Source organism: Oryctolagus cuniculus, chromosome 9 (assembly GCF_964237555.1).
Source record: "Oryctolagus cuniculus chromosome 9, mOryCun1.1, whole genome shotgun sequence".
Taxonomy (NCBI): Eukaryota; Metazoa; Chordata; class Mammalia; order Lagomorpha; family Leporidae; genus Oryctolagus; species Oryctolagus cuniculus.
Window position 1 is genome coordinate 99,415,495 of NC_091440.1, and position 17,316 is coordinate 99,432,810.

The window sequence follows — 17,316 nt, forward strand, 5'->3', positions numbered from 1 at the left end:
TTTGAAGCAATGGGGCTCAAAGAGGAAATCCTGCCAGAGAAGAGAGATGAGGCTCTTATGCTTGGAGAACTGGACAAATACTCCCGGCTCTCTATGTCTAAAAGCAGGACCAAATGGAAAACCAAGAGGGGGGAGGTCCTTGCCGCCCCCTATTCTTCTCTAGTAATCCCTTAAAAAATAATTGCAGACCCAAACCTCTGGCCTCCAGCACATTTTCCACTTGATTAGAGGCCTTTGTGAGGGAGGGAAAGGGACCTGCAGACTTGTACATTGTGCTGGGGCCTGAAATGTCCAGCTGGGATTTTTTTCCATCAAAAGGGGATTTTAGTAAAACCATTATCAGGGGCTTAAAGGAGAAAAGCTGTTGAGCTGCGAGAGAGGGGTAGATTAGCATTAGCGGGGCTGTTGTTGGCACTGGCGCAAGGGTGGGAAGGTGTTTGCAGCCACTTACACACAGTTCCTTAGTCTCTCTGCAAGTTCCGGGCAGGTGCAGAAGTAGGAACGGATGCAAGAGCGGGAACTGACAGGGCCTGAGGTGGCATCGCGCAGGAGGCGACCCGAGTCTGCAGTGAAGGCGAGGTGTTGCTTGGCGTCCACGCCGTGTGTGGGACTCATGGCATCGCTGGGATGTCCACACTCCCCTGGAATCCCCCTCGGCGACACTCTGTGCCCTCTCGACGGCCTCCGTAGATGGTCCTGGGAAATCAAGACACCCCCAAGTAGCCATGCTGGATGCCTTCAAAGAGCCAACGGACACCCTTGTGGGGGTGGCGAGTAGGGGCCGGGAGTACCAGGGAAGGTTAGGGAGGGGGCGGCAGTGGCTGTCTGGTCTGCAGGTGGGGACCCAGCCTGTGTACACTTGCAGACTGGCCTCGGGAGCCCTCTAGGGGAGCGGTTTGAAGAAGTTTCCTCCCATGGGAACGCCTGTCATCTTGGGATTGCGGGAGCCCTCAGCTAGGCCTTCTTACCCACAATGGAGCATAGAAGCTGCAGTCATGGGAGTTGGACCCCCATAAGGAGTGTCGCCCACCAGCCTGCGCTGGATACACCGTCCTCTGTTCATCCCTGTCTCCGGCACTGTTCTAGCTCGTCCTCCCTGGAAGGATAGGGTAGCGATGAAGCGGTGTGCAGCCTGACTTCCGGGAGCTGGCAGCTACGACAGCAGCCGCAGGTCTCTGGGCGGGTCTGCAGTGCCCTGGTTGCTGCCATCCTGGTCACGGGCCGTCCTGGGGATCACACCCATGGGGACTTTTGTGTCGAGTCAAATCCAAACAACCAGGGAAGCAGGACCTAGCTTCTTGAGCACATTGAAGCACAGCTTCCTGATTCTTCCAGGGACCTCCTTTGAAATCTGTGCATAGTTTTTTCATAATATGCATTGCCCATGAACTTGAAGACCTCTTGTGAAGGATACACTTCCCCTCACTTGATTATTTTTACTTATTTGAAAGCCAGGCACACACACACACGCACAGAGAGAAAGAGATCTTATTCACTGGTTCACTCCAAAACTGCCTACAACAGTGAGGACTGGGGCTCAATCTGGGTCTCCCATGTGGGTGGCAGGGACTTGAGCACTTGAGCCATCACCTGCTGTGTCCCAGGGTCCACACTGGCAGGAAGCTGGAACTGGGAGCCAGAGCAGGGACTTGAACCCGGGAGGCAGGTGCCCCAAGTGGCATCTTAGTCTGTAACCCTCCCTGACTGAATCTTTCTGACGCAGCCCTCGGCCTGCCCTGGGTCCCATCCTGGGTGCAGAGACACATGTCCTCCTTTCTCTCCTCTACTTATTCATTTATGTGGGCACAGCCACTGACTGTGGTGCATTTCAGCTCTGGTTTCTGCTTGTCTAGGACCTCCACGGATAGTGCCAGGAATAGCCATTTTGCTTCATGCCTAGGCCCTGAGTTCCACAAACGTTTCCTTCCCTTCCCTTGTTCATTCTTTAACCAAAAATGCCTTCTGAATCACGGAGCTGCTATGCTGCAAGACAGCTCAGTGGCCATCTCCGCAGGGCACGGGCAGCTCTAAGATTCCATTCCCTGGCTCCATGTTTGGATCGCCCGAGGACAGGCTGTTGAGTGCAAAGCCGCCAGGAGCCCCTGAGGTCTCTCTCCTCTGCTCTGCCTGGCCCTCATTGTGACACTCTATGGAATCCGGCCAGGCTGGCTCCGTTCTTTCCCTGTTCTCATGCCTGCCACCTTCCCCTGGCGTCGTCCACTTTCTGGAGGAGGAGCTCAGACTGTGTCTCCCCGTGGGAGCACTGGCGTTCTCGCCACAGAGAGTGCGCTCCCTCTATCAGAACGTTAGTGTGTTCCCATGGCCATTGAATCTGCTGTCTGGGAGCACAGGTGTCAGTTGTCCCCAGGTTGTTTTCCCAAACTTTTCCAGCAAGGCACCCCAACAAGGACTTAGGAAGACCAAATGGCCTTCAGGGAGAATCAAAAGTTAAAAACGATTTTGAAATGGGTTCAATTCCCAGCCTCCAAAAGCAGAAAATTAGAACCTTCGTGGGCTGACATCTCTTGCTTTACTCCGAAAACAAAGAGCGGGACACCTGGCCTCTCCTGCGGTGACTTGAGCCTCGTCCTTTCGCGGAAGTGACATTGTTTTCATTAACTCCTACCTCCTGGGGCAGTGGCCAGAGGGGATGTGGCCCTAGGGAGAGGTTCCCGCGCACGGCCTCCAAGTGTCAGACAATGCTGCCGCCTGCTGGCAAAGCCCAGGGCGTGCAGGCCTCGTGCACAGCTCTGTCTCCACTTTGTGTCGCCGCGGTGCAGGGCAAGTATTCAGAGTTTCCCTGCCTGATACGAGACCCTAAAATGTTCTCAAGAACTTGAGGGGAAGAGGCGGCCGCGGTCGGACCCCTTGCTCCCCTGATCCCGGTTTGGAAGCGGCTCGCGGCGGCATCACGAAGTGGGAAGGCACATGGTAGTGAGCCGGTAGGAGGCTGTTCTGGGTCTGCCTTTGAGGGAGGCTCATGGATCAGTCTAGAAGGAGACCGCGAGGATGATTCTCCAGCCACCTTCCAGCAGCCTGCCTCCTCCCGCACAGGCGCTTAGACGCGGTGGTGACGGTTTGCCGCGTTCCTCAGCTCCCCTGTGAGTCGGTGGATAAGCGGGACCCTGTGTGTGGGAACACGCGGTGGTGGCCTGCCCGTGGGAGCATCCGGCCTCACTGAGGCCAGAGAGGCACGAGGCTCCCTCTTCCGCTGCCTCAGGCCCTGGAAATCAGACAACTCCTCCACTGCCTGTGTCGTCCACAGAACCTAGCCATCTTGTTCAGTTGGTTGTTTTTAAAGATTTATGTATTTATTCGAAAGGCAGAGTTACACAGAGAGGACAGACAGAATTTTCCATCTGTTGGTTCACTACCCAAATGGTTGCAAGGGCTGGGGCTGGACCAGGCTGAACCGAACTTTCTTCCTGGTCTCCCACACTGGTGCAGGGGCCCAAGGACTTGGGTCATTTTCGGTTGCTTTCCCAGGCCTTCAGCAGGGAGCTGGATGGGAAGTTTTACCTGCTGCACCACCATGCTAGCCCCTTAGAGTCCAGCCGTCTTGGCTGAATTTTGTGTACGTAAAAGGGGTTAGCTAGAAATGGTGAATTTCAACTTGTTTTCATGTTGTTTGCTTAAGACACACCTACTGGACACTATTTTTTAATAATTCGCAGCAGCAGGTATTTTTTGTTTTTGAGATTTAAAAAGCAAAATTTTATTAGAGTCACAGACCTCCAGCCAGAGTGGCATGGAGGGGGGCTTCCAAGAGAGGAAAAAAACCGGAAGTGTCTCATTGTAGTTTTTAAGCACTTTTTTTTTTTTTTTGGACAGGCAGAGTGGACAGTGAGAGAGAGAGACAGAGAGAAAGGTCTTCCTTTGCCGTTGGTTCACCCTCCAATGGCCGCCACAGCCGGCGCGCTGCGGCCGGCGCACCACGCCGATCCGGTGGCAGGAGCCAGGTGCTTTTTCCTGGTCTCCCATGGGGTGCACAATTTTAATTGACATTCAGGTTACAAGGCAGGGACAAAACCCATCAAAAGACCTGATTTACAATCCTTTATCCTATCTGGCTCAATCATGAGAAAACAAAAAACCAGAAGAGTGGGCAGGTAACTTGTTTTCACAGTAAGCTGTGAGCTCAGGATGATGGGATCACCACTCCCTTGATAGTCTCATCATGAATTTGGAAGCTCCCAAGGAATGAGCAGGCAGGCACTCTGACCTTGCTAAGGATAACTTTTGGGGGGAAACCAAGCATACTACACTCCAAATTTCCACTGGGGCCATCCTGACTTTTTTTTTTTTTTTTTTTTTTTTTTTTGAGAGGCAGAGTTAGAGATAGAGAGAGACAGAGAGAAAGGCCTTCCTTTTTCCGTTGGTTCACCCCCCAAGTGGCCGCTATGGCAGGCATGTTGCGGCCGGCACGCTGCGCTGATCCGAAGCCAGGAGCCAGGTGCTTCCTTCTGGTCTCCCATGTGGGTGCAGGGCCCAAGGACCTGGGCCATCCTCCACTGCACTCCCAGGCCACAGCAGAGAGCTGGACTGGAAGAGGAGCAACCCGGACAGAACCGGCGCCCCAACCAGGACTAGAACCCGGGGTGCTGGCGCCACAGGCAGAAGATTAGCCTAGTGAGCCGCGGCGCCGGCCACCTGACTGCTTATTAACCCATCCAGCAGCAGTTTAAAATATTGCAAGTAACAGTGGAAGGCGATGCTGCCTTCCATCTAAGAACAGTAAGAATTTATTTGTGAGGCTTATCTGTTGCAGTTTCTCCCTTACTGTCCACTTGTCCAGTTTTAACCTTGGTGATGTTTCTAAAGAGTCTAAGAAATAGTAGGACCACTTTCTTTTGACTTCTCCCTGCTTGAAGACCACTTCTCAAAGTCTTGCTCTGGGCTGGAAAATGGAAGCAGATATGTATATAAATAATGCCAGTTTTGGGCTGGCACTGTAGCATAGTAGGTAAAGCCACCTCCTATAACACTGACATCCCATTTGGGCAATGGTTCAAGTCCCGGATGCTCCACTTCTAATCCAGTTCCCTGCTTCACTCCCGGGAAGGCAGTGAAGGATGGCCCAAGTATTTGGGCCCCTGCCACCCTTGTAGGAGACCTGGATGGAGTTCCAGACTCCTCCTGATTTCAGCCTGGCCCAGCCCCAGCAGCTGCAGCCATTTGGATAGTGAACCAGCAGGTGGAAGATCGATCTCTCTCTCTCTCTTTCTCTTGCTCTCACTCTGCCTTTGAAATCAATAAAAACACATCTTAAAAAAAAAATGCCAGCTGGCGGTAAAGATTGCCTAAAGAGAAATATTATGGACATTGATAATAAATATTTTCTGTTATCCTTTTTAGAATAACAATGCTTCCTATGCCTCACTGAGCAGTTCCACGCTGTTTGTGAAAACTTGTCTCAGAGAACTGTTCTCCTGCAGTCCCGTTCCCGTCTCTTGTATTGATGCTGAGGGAGGTAACTACTGACAGCAGCCGAGGGCGAGTCTTGCTCCTCCTGGAGCATGGGTTACAGAAACAGAGGAGCAGTGAACGCAAGAGGGTGCTTGGTCTTAAACTAGACCTTTCTACTCTTTCTGGACAAGAGGGGTTTGTAACAAAACATCTGTGCCATCAAGCCTTTCTACTGCTAGAGAAAGGATAAACAGCTTGAGTTCCTGCCCCAGGTCTGCCTAATAGAAGGGTTGTGTGACAGAGTGAGAGAGCCCTCCCATCTGCTGGTTCACTTGCCAAAGGCTCACAGTGGTCGGGGGCTGGGCAGGGGCCAAGTCCTGGAGCTAGGAATCTAACCTGTCTCCCATGAAGGTGCGAGAGCCCAATCATTTGAGCCATCACTGCATTACCAGGAAACTGGAGTCAGAAGCTGGAGCCACATATTGACCCAAGCACTCTGATACAGGATGTGGGCCACCTAACCCCAATGTGACAGGTATCTGTAGTGTGTTAAATGTGCCTAAGTTCTTAGCTTTGAGGCATCAAATTCTAGCACGTCTACTAAGACGTTATTATTTGTAACAGAGCAGTGTTTTGGAAACTGGCTCAAGTCCTCTGAGGGCGGCAGGCAAACAGCTCCTTCACTGCCATAGGGACCACTTGCAAACCTGCACCGTTCTTGAATAACTATATGCATGAGGTTTACAATACACGGCTATATTTGCATACAGTAATGCATATTAAATAGTGCCTTTCAATCTTTGGTTTTGCTCTCAATCAAAATAATATGCTCTCTCAGGGAGTTTGCTTCTGAAAACTTGTGGGTGGGCACCTTGCAGCCTCTCAGGGTTACCTGCACATGGATTCCACTGGAGTTTGGAGCAGCCTTGGTTCTAAGGTTGACTCCATTTGGCACCAAGAGAAAATCTTGTCAACCTTGTCCAGCCTCTTTGCCCATTAATAAGGCTGCATGTGGGTTAAGCCACCACCTGCGACGCCAGCATCCCATATGAGCACCATCTTGAGTCCTGGCTGCTCCATTTCCTGATCCAGCTCCCTGCTATAATGAACCTGGGCAAGCAGCAGAAGATGGTCCAAATGCTTGGGCCCCTACCCCACCCATGTGGGAGACCACATGGAGTTCCTAGCTCTTGGCTTTGGCCTGGCCTAACCCCGGCCATTACAGCAATTTGGGGAGTGAACCAGCAGATAGAAGATTTCTCCATCACTGTCACTCTGCTTTTCAAATAAATCTTTTAAATAAATAAATGAAGCTATAGGAGCCCACTCACGTCCCTGAGGTCTCACCTGGGCTTCTTGGCTACTGTCACTGCAGACGCCATTCTCTTCCCGATCGCTGAGATGCAGCTCCTTTCCATGGTGACAAACGTGTGTATCCCTGTAAGGTCTTTTTTTTGGGGGGGGGGGGGCAGAATATATGGCATTTAAGTAGAAGAGTAATGGGACAGTAAGAGCTTAAGTTTTTAATGAAAATGCATACTTCTTTTTTCTGCATTACCAACAGCAGGCAGAGGCATTCCACCTCATTTTACTGGGGGTGCTGCATGGGTAAGGACTCTCGCGCTTCAACTGGAAGGCTTCACCGTACAGAGTACCAGATGTTCTGAGCTGCTAAAGGCACGTCCACCAGGCAAAATCAGAGTGACCCCTGTAGAAGAGGAGGCTGACACTGATCACGGGTGGTCACCGTGATTTGCCAGTTGTCCAGAAATACCGTTTTGCCCAAGAGCTGCTCACCTCTCAGGCAGCACGAATGATTACCAGCTGGCACTGGCTGCAGCAGGCGTGCTTTCGAACACTCACTTTGTAAAACATTGAACCTGCTACCGAATACTGGAACAAAAATGAGGCCGATAGGTAGCCCAGGCTTAAGCTTTGGTTTGCAGACAGCTCTCTGGTTTCTAATCCTGTGCTCCACTCATGATGCACACGACTTCATGAAAAAGCCTGGCTCCTCAGGGGTTCATAATGGCACAAAATTTAGGTCTTGCCCTCTACTAAAGGGATAGAATTAACTTTTAAAAGGGGTGATGTTTGATGCGGGGAAGAGAAAGAGAACAGAGGAGGGACCACTAGATGACTTACTCTGGCCCCTCCCTATTCTGCAGCAGAACAGAGCAAAGATCAGAGGCCAGGGGCTTCCCTTTCATGGGACCGGGAAGAGAGAGTTGTCAGAAGCTGCATGAGGTCTTGGGTTTGTTTTACAAATCTGATCTTTCAATCAAGAGGTCCTTATTCTTTGGAAACACAGTGGTCCCTGGGGGGCCACTACCCTTTCCCCTTTGAAAACTTGGGTTCAGATTCTCTTAAGCCCAAAGTGAAAGGTTTTACGTATATGCCAAGAGGAGTTGGGGGGTAGGGCACGCTTCAGTTCATATTGTCGCTCCTTGTGGAACAGCAAGTTCACGCCTTTAGGAGAAACTGCAGTAAAGGGAACATTTGCTTTTTCAAGTCTTTGTTGATGTGAATCAGGAAAGAGTGTGATCGGTTTCTGTTTTAACTGAGGATGCACGGCTGCCAGCCTTTAGTTTTGGTAAACGTTAAGTTAGGCAAGCATCCTGTCGCCATTGCCAAATGTGGAATAAATCAAGTAGGCTCCCCTCCCTCCCACCGGTGAGGACTGAGGAGCTCAGCAGGGGAAATCACGCACCACCAGCAGCGCTCTGAGCTAGCGGCCCATCGTGACCGAGCTGCACTTAGAATCTTTGCAGTTTAGACATTCCATTAGGCAGCTGCCTAACGAGACTTCGAAAAGCTGGGCCCGTGAGCCCCTTCTGACTGCTACCCAAACAGGTTCTGATAAGGTTTATGGCTTCTAGATGTCAGGTTTACAGTAAGTTTATACCTTCTCTGCTCAGTTAACCTTCGGCAAATATCTGGACCAGGTTTGTGGGTTTTTTTTTTTTTTTTTCCCTGTAACTCTAAAAATTTCCCTGAAATGCCTTTTAACTTTTGCACCAGCCACCTGCCTGGCTCACCTTGTGCGCGCAGTAACTACACCTTCTCCAGGGAACAGGGGCCTGCACATTAGGAGTGGACCTGGTTTGAATCCTGGTTCCCTCACTTTAATGGTTGGGTAACAGAGCAGGTTGCTTTGAGGACTAGCGTTTCCAAATCTACATGCACAGCATACATTCATCTTCCCATCAAAAAAGGATGATAAGCCATTGATCTCAACATCTTCCCCGGAGAAGCTCCAGATACGCTCAGTGTGCCTGGTCCAGGATAAGGACACTTAGACCCACGGTTTTGACTTTCAAACATGAACTAAGCTATAGTGTATATTAAACAGAAAATTCGGGCGAGCGCCGTCGTGCAGCGATCATGCTGTGGCCAGGGAGGCCCACATCCTCTGGGAGGGTGCCCACTGGAGTTCCGGCTACTTTGCTTGTGTGCCTGGGAGGAACTGGGTCCCTTCCACCCATGTGAGAGGCCCACATGGAGTTCCAGGCTCCTGGCTTTGTTGTGGGCATCACTCTCCCTTTCAAATTAATCAGTCTTAAACAGCAGAAAATACCGAGTGGGCAGGATTACCGTAGCTGTTAGGAAGAATGTGAGAACAGAGCCCAGACCTAGCTGGTGCTTGAATTTTTATCCATTGAGTCTGTCCAGCCCCAGGCTCTGAGAAAACAGGCCAGGACCCCAGCTTCAAAGCTGACCCTAATTCAGAGGCCCTGCTTCTTTCTAGGGCTCACACATTTTCTTTTCCCTTCAGGCAATAAGCACTGTAACCTAAGCGGCAAAGACACAGACCCACACCTTCCCCAAAGAAAAGGAAGATGGATCTGGTGTCAGGCTCAATTAGACCCAATTGTGATGGCTCTCCAAAAAGGAACAATGCCGCTTTTGTGATATGCTCTAGCAGAAGGCTTGGAAATTTTACACAGCGGTCTTACCCGCAGACGAACCTGGGTTCCAGCCCTCTTCCTGGAAAGAGGGGTCGACCCAGCAAAGTTTCATACCTACTCTTACCACCTCTTCCCTGGACCAGATTGGGTTTTTTTTATTCAAAAAAACAAAACAAAACAAAACAAAAAAAACAGCCCATCTCAGCAACCAGGTGAGCAGAAGGATGCGAAGGCAGGCACAGGCTTAGAGGCCCACGGCTCCCGCGGGGTGAGGAGACTCAGTGATGGTCTTCCTAAGGGCATTCTTCGCTAGAACTGTTGGTATTCCTTTATCTGCCCCAGATTCAGTCCGAGAACCCTCCACAGAGTCCATGGAGTGCCCGGCCTCCGCGCTGAAGTGCTTAAAATGCAAATGTGCCCCACTCCCGGCCGGCCCCCGCAGCCCCCGGAGAGCCGCGCCCGGCCGGGCCCGGAGCGGAATGTTAAGAAGCGGGCCGGAGCGGCCGGGGCCTTCCCACCGGGCCGCGCTCCCGCTGTGACATTCCGCATGCATGACACGCCCGACTGCGCCGCGGGCCGGCCCGGACAGCGCTCTTTCAACTTTGCGGAACAATGGCTCGGCCCCGGCCCCGGCGGCCCCCCGCGCCCACTCCGAGGCCAGGCAGACCCACCTTGCTCGCCCACGGCCGCAGCTCCTGACCCACTTCTACCCAAGGAAAAAACTGACTGCTCCGGCAAATCGCGACTCTTACAAATCTGGGTTTTTGTTTTTTTTTTTAAGTTTCATTTGGTTCAGTTTCCTTAAATTTCCATGTTGTTGACAGTTTAAAACCGAAAATTTTATAAATCTCGTCTAATCACATTTCTAGAAACAAAACATTCCAACGTCAGTAGTAACCTTATACAGAATCAATGTTTAACCATGAGCTTACTCATACCACATAGGATGCACCAAACTCTGCTTCAGGGTAGAGCATACAAACAGCACCTCCTACTTTGGCATGACCCAACACACAATGCCTTAAAAATAATTCACAGATACAAGGTTTTTTTTGTGGGTTTTTTGTGTGTTTTTTTTTTCAAAAACATACTTCATATTTCCTCTTTTATTATATAAATATCAGTTTAACCTTTTACTGTAAGAATATAAACGTTTTAAGAGGATCTTTGTTATTATTTATACAAATTCACAAACAGTACAATTAATTGATAAAGGTCTCTGGGTTTCTTTAACTCCATGGTCTTGCGTGTTGCTGTGGAGGGTTCTAAAAAAATAGACAAACAAAACCAACAAAAATATACATCCTACTCAAAAGCCATTTCTTTAAAGCCACAAGTCCCAACCCCCACCAAAATAAAGTCATCTAGTCCTCCATTTAGAAACAGAATTTTTTAAACCCATAAACTCCCATGTTATGAACAGAGCACAGACAAGACAGGAGTGCCCAGTCTCCTCCCCATCACATGAAGGGTGCAGGCTCCCAACAGGAAAGCCTCCCCTTGACCTCTTTGTGGGAAACATGGAAGAGTGAGGGGAGGGCAGAATTTGCATATATAATCATCATTTGCAAGACACAATCTGCATCTCAAACAAAAAAAGCAGTTCGACTCATTTCTCCCACACATTTGTGCTATAAATTAAGTCAAGATTTAAAAACACGGTTGGGTCCTCATATCCCAGTGGACAAGGAGGAAAGGGAAGATGATGGCCAGAATGTGGAAGTGGTACACCCTGGATGGATGGAGGTTGGGAAGAAGCCAAAACAAAAAGAGGTGTACAAACCCAGCGGGCATCTTTCCAGTCTAGGCACACGAATGTTTCAGTCTCAGAATCTCGCTCTTGTAGAATTCCAGGGCTTCAGAGAAAAAAGTAAACTAAAACGAGGTAGCCAGACGTGCGTGTGTGTGTATATATATATAATTTATATATATAATGGATAGAATGTATTGAGCAGAAAGAAAGGACCATGATTTCAAATTTCTTCCAAAAATTTTTAAAGAAAGGAACGTGAGCATGCAGGGAGCGTGAGTAGCAGAGCGCTGTGAAAGAGAAGCGATGAGAAGAGACTGGGGTTTGGGTACCGAGTGGGCGAAGGGTGAAAAGGCTGTTGTAGTTGGGTTTGCTCTTTATACATTTCAAAATAAAAACCAGATCACAGTTTTCCAACGAAAGCTTCAGTGAAGGCAAACATTGTCCCCAACTCCCCAGGGTCGAAAGGACTGGCCCTTCTCCCTACCCAGCCCCAGGCGCGGCGGGATACAGTAGTCAGTCCTGCGGCCCTGCGGCGGCAGGGTGGGTAAGCAGCCGAGTCCACCGCTCCCCCGCAGGGATGAGGAAGAGGGGAGGAGGGCCCAGGCGGTAGTCCTGGAAGCGAAAGGAACGGAACGGGCTGCAGGTGGGGAGGGCCCCACCTCATCCACTGCAAAGACCTGTGTATGCACGTGCCTGGGGTGGGGGGAGGCCAGGGGAGCCGGTGCTGCCGCCCTCACCTGACCTTCTCACTGTCCGTCATCTGCCAGAGTCCCAGGTTGAGTACCTTGAGGCAGGGAAGCTGCGTGATTCGCTCCAGGCCGCGCTTGGTGATTCGGGTGCAGCCGTACAGGTCTATGCCAGTGAGCTGGCTCAGGTGCTCAGCTATCAGCTCCAAGCCCTTGTCCGTGATGCGCACACACTGTCCAATGTTGAGCGTGCGCAGCCCGTGCATCTGCCGCACCATGCGGTTGATGCCATCGTCACTGATGTGGCAGGAGCAGAGGGAGAGGGACTTGAGGCCGTCCAGCCCCTGGGCTATGTAAGCCAGACTCTGGTCCCCTACCTTGTCACAGAACGACACATCCAGCCCTGAGAGGCGCAGGCTGCCCATGGCCAGATGCATGATGCCCGTGTCACTGATGTTGTCACAGGAGCGCAGGTTGAGGCTGCGCAGGCTGCCCATGTGCGACAGGTGCAGAAGGCCGGCGTCAGAGATGCCCCCGCAGAAGCTGAGGTTGAGGAGTCTCAGGCCCGTCAGTCCGCGAGAGATGTGCTTTAGAGAAAGATCCGTGAGCTTCTGGCAGTCCTGCAGCGTGAGCTGCTCCAGGCCCAGGCAGCCCTCGGCCGCGCTGCGCGTCATGCCGGCCAAGTGCCCGATGCCCACGTCCGAGAGGTGGCGGCAGCTGCGCAGGTTGAGGGTCTTGAGGCGCTGCAGCCCCCAGGCGATGAGCAGAAGGCCGGTGTTGGTGATGTTGCTGCAGCCCCCCAGCTCCAGCACCTCCAGGCCCTTGAGGTACTGGGCTATGCGGCCCAGGCTGCTGTCGGTGATCTGCTTGCAGAGACTCAGATTGAGGGCGCGCAGGGAGCCGATCTCCTGCACGAACGCGTGGCCCAGCCCGTTGTCAGTGAGGTTGTAGCAGCCGCTCAGGTTAAGGCTCTCGATGTTGGCCATGCCCTGGATCACGTAGCTGAGGCTGCGGCGGAGGCTCAGGATCTGCACGCGGCGGATGCCCCGGGCCTGCAGGCTGGGGAACAGCGACGGGTTGGCCCGGCGCAGGTGCAGCTTGGCCTCCACCCCCCGCCACACTGACTTGTGGTAGGCGGCGTCCCGCCAGGCCGTGCACACCTGCGCCGCGCGCCCCTTGTCCCGGACGTCCAGGTAGCCGAAGATCATGGCCAGCAGCTCGGGAAACAAGCACGAGATGTGGGTCTCCATCTTCCTCCTCCCCCCTCCGCGGCGCTGGGGGGAGGAGGCGCGGGCCCCGCCGCCGCTACTGCTGCTGCTCCTGCCCCGGGGAGCCGACGCGAGAGGTTCGCCCCGGCCGCCGCCGCCGCCGCCTCGGGCCCAACGGACGGCCCCTCCCCGCCTTCCGGCTCCGGCCGCCGCCGCCGCTCCTCCTCCTGGTCCGTCCGTCCTTCCTTCCTTCCTGCCGGCCTCGCCTCCCTGCCCTCCCCCCGCCCCGGGCTCTGCTCGGCGCTCACATCCCGGGCGGGGAAAGCGCCGCGCACTCACTCCCGAGCCCCGCCGCCGCCGCCACCACCACCGCCGCGAGTCTAACCACGCCGCGCTCGGGCCGCGCCGCTCGGCCGCCGCTCCCACGCCCCCTGCCGCATCCTCCGCCGCCGCCGCCGCGCCGCGCCGCTGCTGTGCGGGGCCGGCGGGCCGGCGAGGGGCCCCCGGGGCCGGGCGCACGGGCTCCGGGCGCCGAGGAGGCTTCCTGCTGCCTTTGTCTCTCGCCCGCTTTTCAAACCTCCCAGCTCCGGGCCGCCCGCACTCAGCCGCCCAGGCGGGGGGACCAGGAGGCCAATCCGGGCCACCGGGCGCACGTCCCTTCCCCCTCGCCCCCGCCCCCCGCCGTCCGCAGGCAGTTGGCAGCCGCCGGCTCCGGCACCGAGGACGCCGCGGCCGCCGCGGCCGGAGCGCGGCCCGGCGCAGACCCGGGGGCAAGCCGGCGGGCGGCGCGGTTGGTAGCGTCCGGGACAGGCCGCTCGCCAGACTGCGCCTTCGCGCGTCTCCTCCTCGCTGCGGCTCCCCCGCGCGCGCCGCGCAGTGGTACGAGCCTGCGCTGCCGGAACTGTCGGCGCCGTTGCCCTGGAAACCGAGTTCTCCCGGTCCCGCCGCCCCTGACTTTTAACCCTGTAGGCGCCGCTGGAAAGCCGCTGTCAGCAGAGCGCGTCCCCGCCCTCCTCCTCGTGGCCCGCAGCCCGAGGCTGAGGCGTCGCTTCGCCGGCCACGCCCCAGCCCTCTTCCTCTTTTTCTTCCTGCTGGCGGTCCAACGCCCCCTTCACTTATCTCTAGGATTCCTGACCCTTACTTCAGCCCTTCTCCTGTATCATCCTTGCGAGACTCGCCCCCATAGAATACTGGGTAATCATCACCCAAGTCTCCTTCCTTCTTTTTGCTGCCCCTGATGACCCTTAACACTGTTATCACTCCCCCAGCTCCCCACAGTGGGGCTTCGTTTTGCTCCAGTCTCGACCCTTAAATTGGGGGAGAAACTCTGTTTTACTCATCTTAGTTTAGCACTGGCCCCACTTCAGTTCCCATTCTAGAATTTTCTAGAATTATTCATGGCAACTTCCCCCTAGCATCTTATGGTTGTTTCCAGACAGTGCCAGGCAGGCTTCCGTCGGGCCTTTTGACATCAGAACTTGGACCACTTCCGTGCCTCGCTGCGGAACAGCTGGGCCCTCAGCCTGCTCTGATGGTAGAAGGCAGCAGCCCTCTCTAAGCCTTTCTTGGGCTTTTTCTTCTCATCGACTGCTGGATCACACATCCTGTGGCCCACGTGTATTCATGTCAGTACACTGGAGTGTAGAGGTGCAAATTTGCTCTCTTCAGCAGCAGCAGAATGACTCCTGGAATGGTTTAGATAGTTGTCTGTCAGTTTATAAACTCGGGGGGGGGGGGGAGACCAGGGCAATGCTCCGAGTGCGGCCCCTGCATCCCACGTGCACACTCAGAGAAGTTCAGAGTTTCATTTTCACTATCCCTAAGCCAAAAGGTTTTGAGTCAGAAAAGTAATGGCTGCATTTTGATTCATGAAGCCACACAACCAGATAAAAGACAACCAGATTTATCCATCAGGAAAGTAAAATGGGTTTGTGGATTCAGTTTTTAATAATTTTGATTTTATTTATTTGAAAGAGAAAGATCTACCATCTGCTGGCTCACACCCCCAAATGCCCACAACAGCCAGGGCAGTGCCAGGCAGGAGCCAGGAACCTAATCTTGGTCTCCCAGGTTGGTGGCAGGGGTGCATATTAGCAGGAAGCTGCAATCAAAAGTGGAGCTTGGTTTCAAACCCAGGGACTCTAATACGGGCTGCAGGTTTCCCAAGCAGCACTTAACCTCTATGACAAGCACCTGCCTGTCATTATTTGTGGACCTGAACAAGATTTTGAAATGATTGCTGGGGCTGGTGCTGTTGGCGTAGCAGGTAAAGCTGCCGCTTGCAGTGCCAGCATCCCATATGGGTGCCAGTTCGAGTCCCGGCTGTGCCACTTCTGATCCAGCTCTCTGCTGTGGCCTGGGAAAGCAGTAGAGGATGGTCCAAGTCCATAGGCCCCTGTACCTGAATGGGAGACCCAGAAGAAGCTCCTGGCTTCAGATCAGTGCAGCTCTGGCCATTACGGCCAATTGGAGTGTGAACCAGCAGGTGGAAGACCTCTCTCTCACTCTCTCTCTCTCTCTCTCTTTCTCCCTCTCCTCTCTCTGCCTTTCCTTCTGTCTGTGTGTAACTCTGACTTTAAAATAAATAAGTAAATCTTAAAAAAAAAAAAAAGAAAGAAATGGTTGCTTAGTATATAAGATTGATAGCTTTTGGCCACTTCTCTTTGTCCAAGTGGCCAATACAGACCAAGTACATACAAAATCATGTCTAAGCAAAATATACCTTCCTAAATCAGGAAATGCAGAAGCCAAGATTATTCCTTTTTTTCTTTTTTTTAGATTTATTTATTTGAAAGAGAGAGAGAGCAAGATCTTCCATCCACTGGTTCACTCCCCAAATGACCGCAGTGGCTGGAGTTGAGCCCATCCAAAGCCAGAATCCAGGAGCTTCTTCTGGGTCTCCCATGTAGAATAGCAGTCCAAGGACTTGGGCCATCTTCCACTGCTTTCCCAGGCCATTAGCAGAGAGCTGGGTCAGAAGAGGGGCAGTGGGGACTCAAACCAGTGCCCATATGGGATGGTGCCACTGTATGCCAAGGCTTAGCCTACTACAACATCCAGAAGCATTTCAGTAGATATCAGTATTCATAGGGGAAAAGAAAATGGCCCTGAGTTTGGACACCTGGTGACTATTTTTTAAAGATTTATTTATTTATTTGAAAGTCAGAGTTACACAGAGAGAGGAGAGGCAGAGAGAGAGAGAGAGAGGTCTTCCATCTGCTAGTTCACTCCCCAATTGGTGCAATGGCCAGAGCTGTGCCAATCCGAAGCCAGGAGCCAGGAGCTTCCTCCGGGTCTCCCATGCAAGTGCAGGGACCCAAGGACTTGGAGCATCTTCTACTGCTTTCCCAGGCCACAGCAGAGAGCTGGATCAGAAGTAAAACAGCCAGGGCTCGAACTGGCACCCATATGGGATGCTGGCAGTGCAGGCAGTGGCTTTACCCACTATACCACGGCACTTGCTCCTCCTGGTGACTTTTATTGGCATTGAGGAAATGCCACTCGCACGCTTCAGGGTCTCAATTTCCTTGCATAGCCCAGCAGGTCTAATAGATGCTGTTCAGGAACTTCACTGAGTCCTGCTGGCTCATACCCTGCAATGATACTCAGACATGGCTCCCAACGCAAGCTTCTGATTAAGAATGTTTTCCCATGCCATGAGTTAGGAGGTTCCATTTATGCTGGGACACAGAAGTAGATGAAGAGGATATTTGGACAGGAGACTAGTTGTCTAGAAGAGACACACACCAATGGAGAGGCTCCCACAGATAGCCGTTTACATCTCAAAAGCGTCCATGGGATGGGACTTTGGCTTAGCAACTCAGCTGTCAATTAGGATGCCTGGGACTGAGCCTTGGCTCAGGCTATTGACTCCATCTTCCTGCCAATGCAAACCCTGGGAAGCAATGGGTTCATGTAGTTTGGTCCATGCCATGGACATGGAAAACCTGGATTGAGTTCCTGGCTCCCAACTCAAGCCAACCTAGTCCTGACTGTTGTGGGCATTTGAAGAGTGAACCAGCAGGTGGAAGCTCTGTCTGTCTCTCTTTGTCTCTCTGCCTCTCCAGTAAATTTTTTTAAAATATTTATTTTAGTTGTTTGAAAGGCAGAGTGTGAGAGAGAGAGAAACAGAGAGAGCTTCCATCTGCTGGTTCACTCCCCACATGGCTGCAATGGCCAGGGCTGGGCCAGGCAGAAGCCAGGGGCTAGGAGTTCCTTCTGGGTCTCCCGTGTGGGTACAAGGGCCCAAGTGCTTGGGCCATCCTCCACTGCTTTCCCAGGAGCATTAACAGGGATCTGGATAGAAGTGGAGCAGCCAGGACTTGAATCAGTGCCCATATGCTGTTGTCCCAGGT

The 17,316-nt window shown here is 52.8% G+C and overlaps 2 protein-coding genes across 4 annotated transcripts in view; one reads left to right on the top strand and one right to left on the bottom strand.

Annotated features, from left to right (window-relative positions):
• Positions 1–17,316, top strand: part of WNT5B (Wnt family member 5B) — a 139,076-nt gene that overhangs the window by 59,117 nt on the left and 62,643 nt on the right. The gene's annotated exons all lie outside the window — the stretch shown is intronic.
• On the bottom strand, positions 10,061–13,827 carry FBXL14 (F-box and leucine rich repeat protein 14). Its single transcript, XM_008259812.4, has one exon. It carries the CDS (start codon positions 13,001–13,003, stop codon positions 11,801–11,803), a length of 1,203 nt encoding a protein of 400 aa, XP_008258034.1. The 5' UTR covers positions 13,004–13,827; the 3' UTR covers positions 10,061–11,800.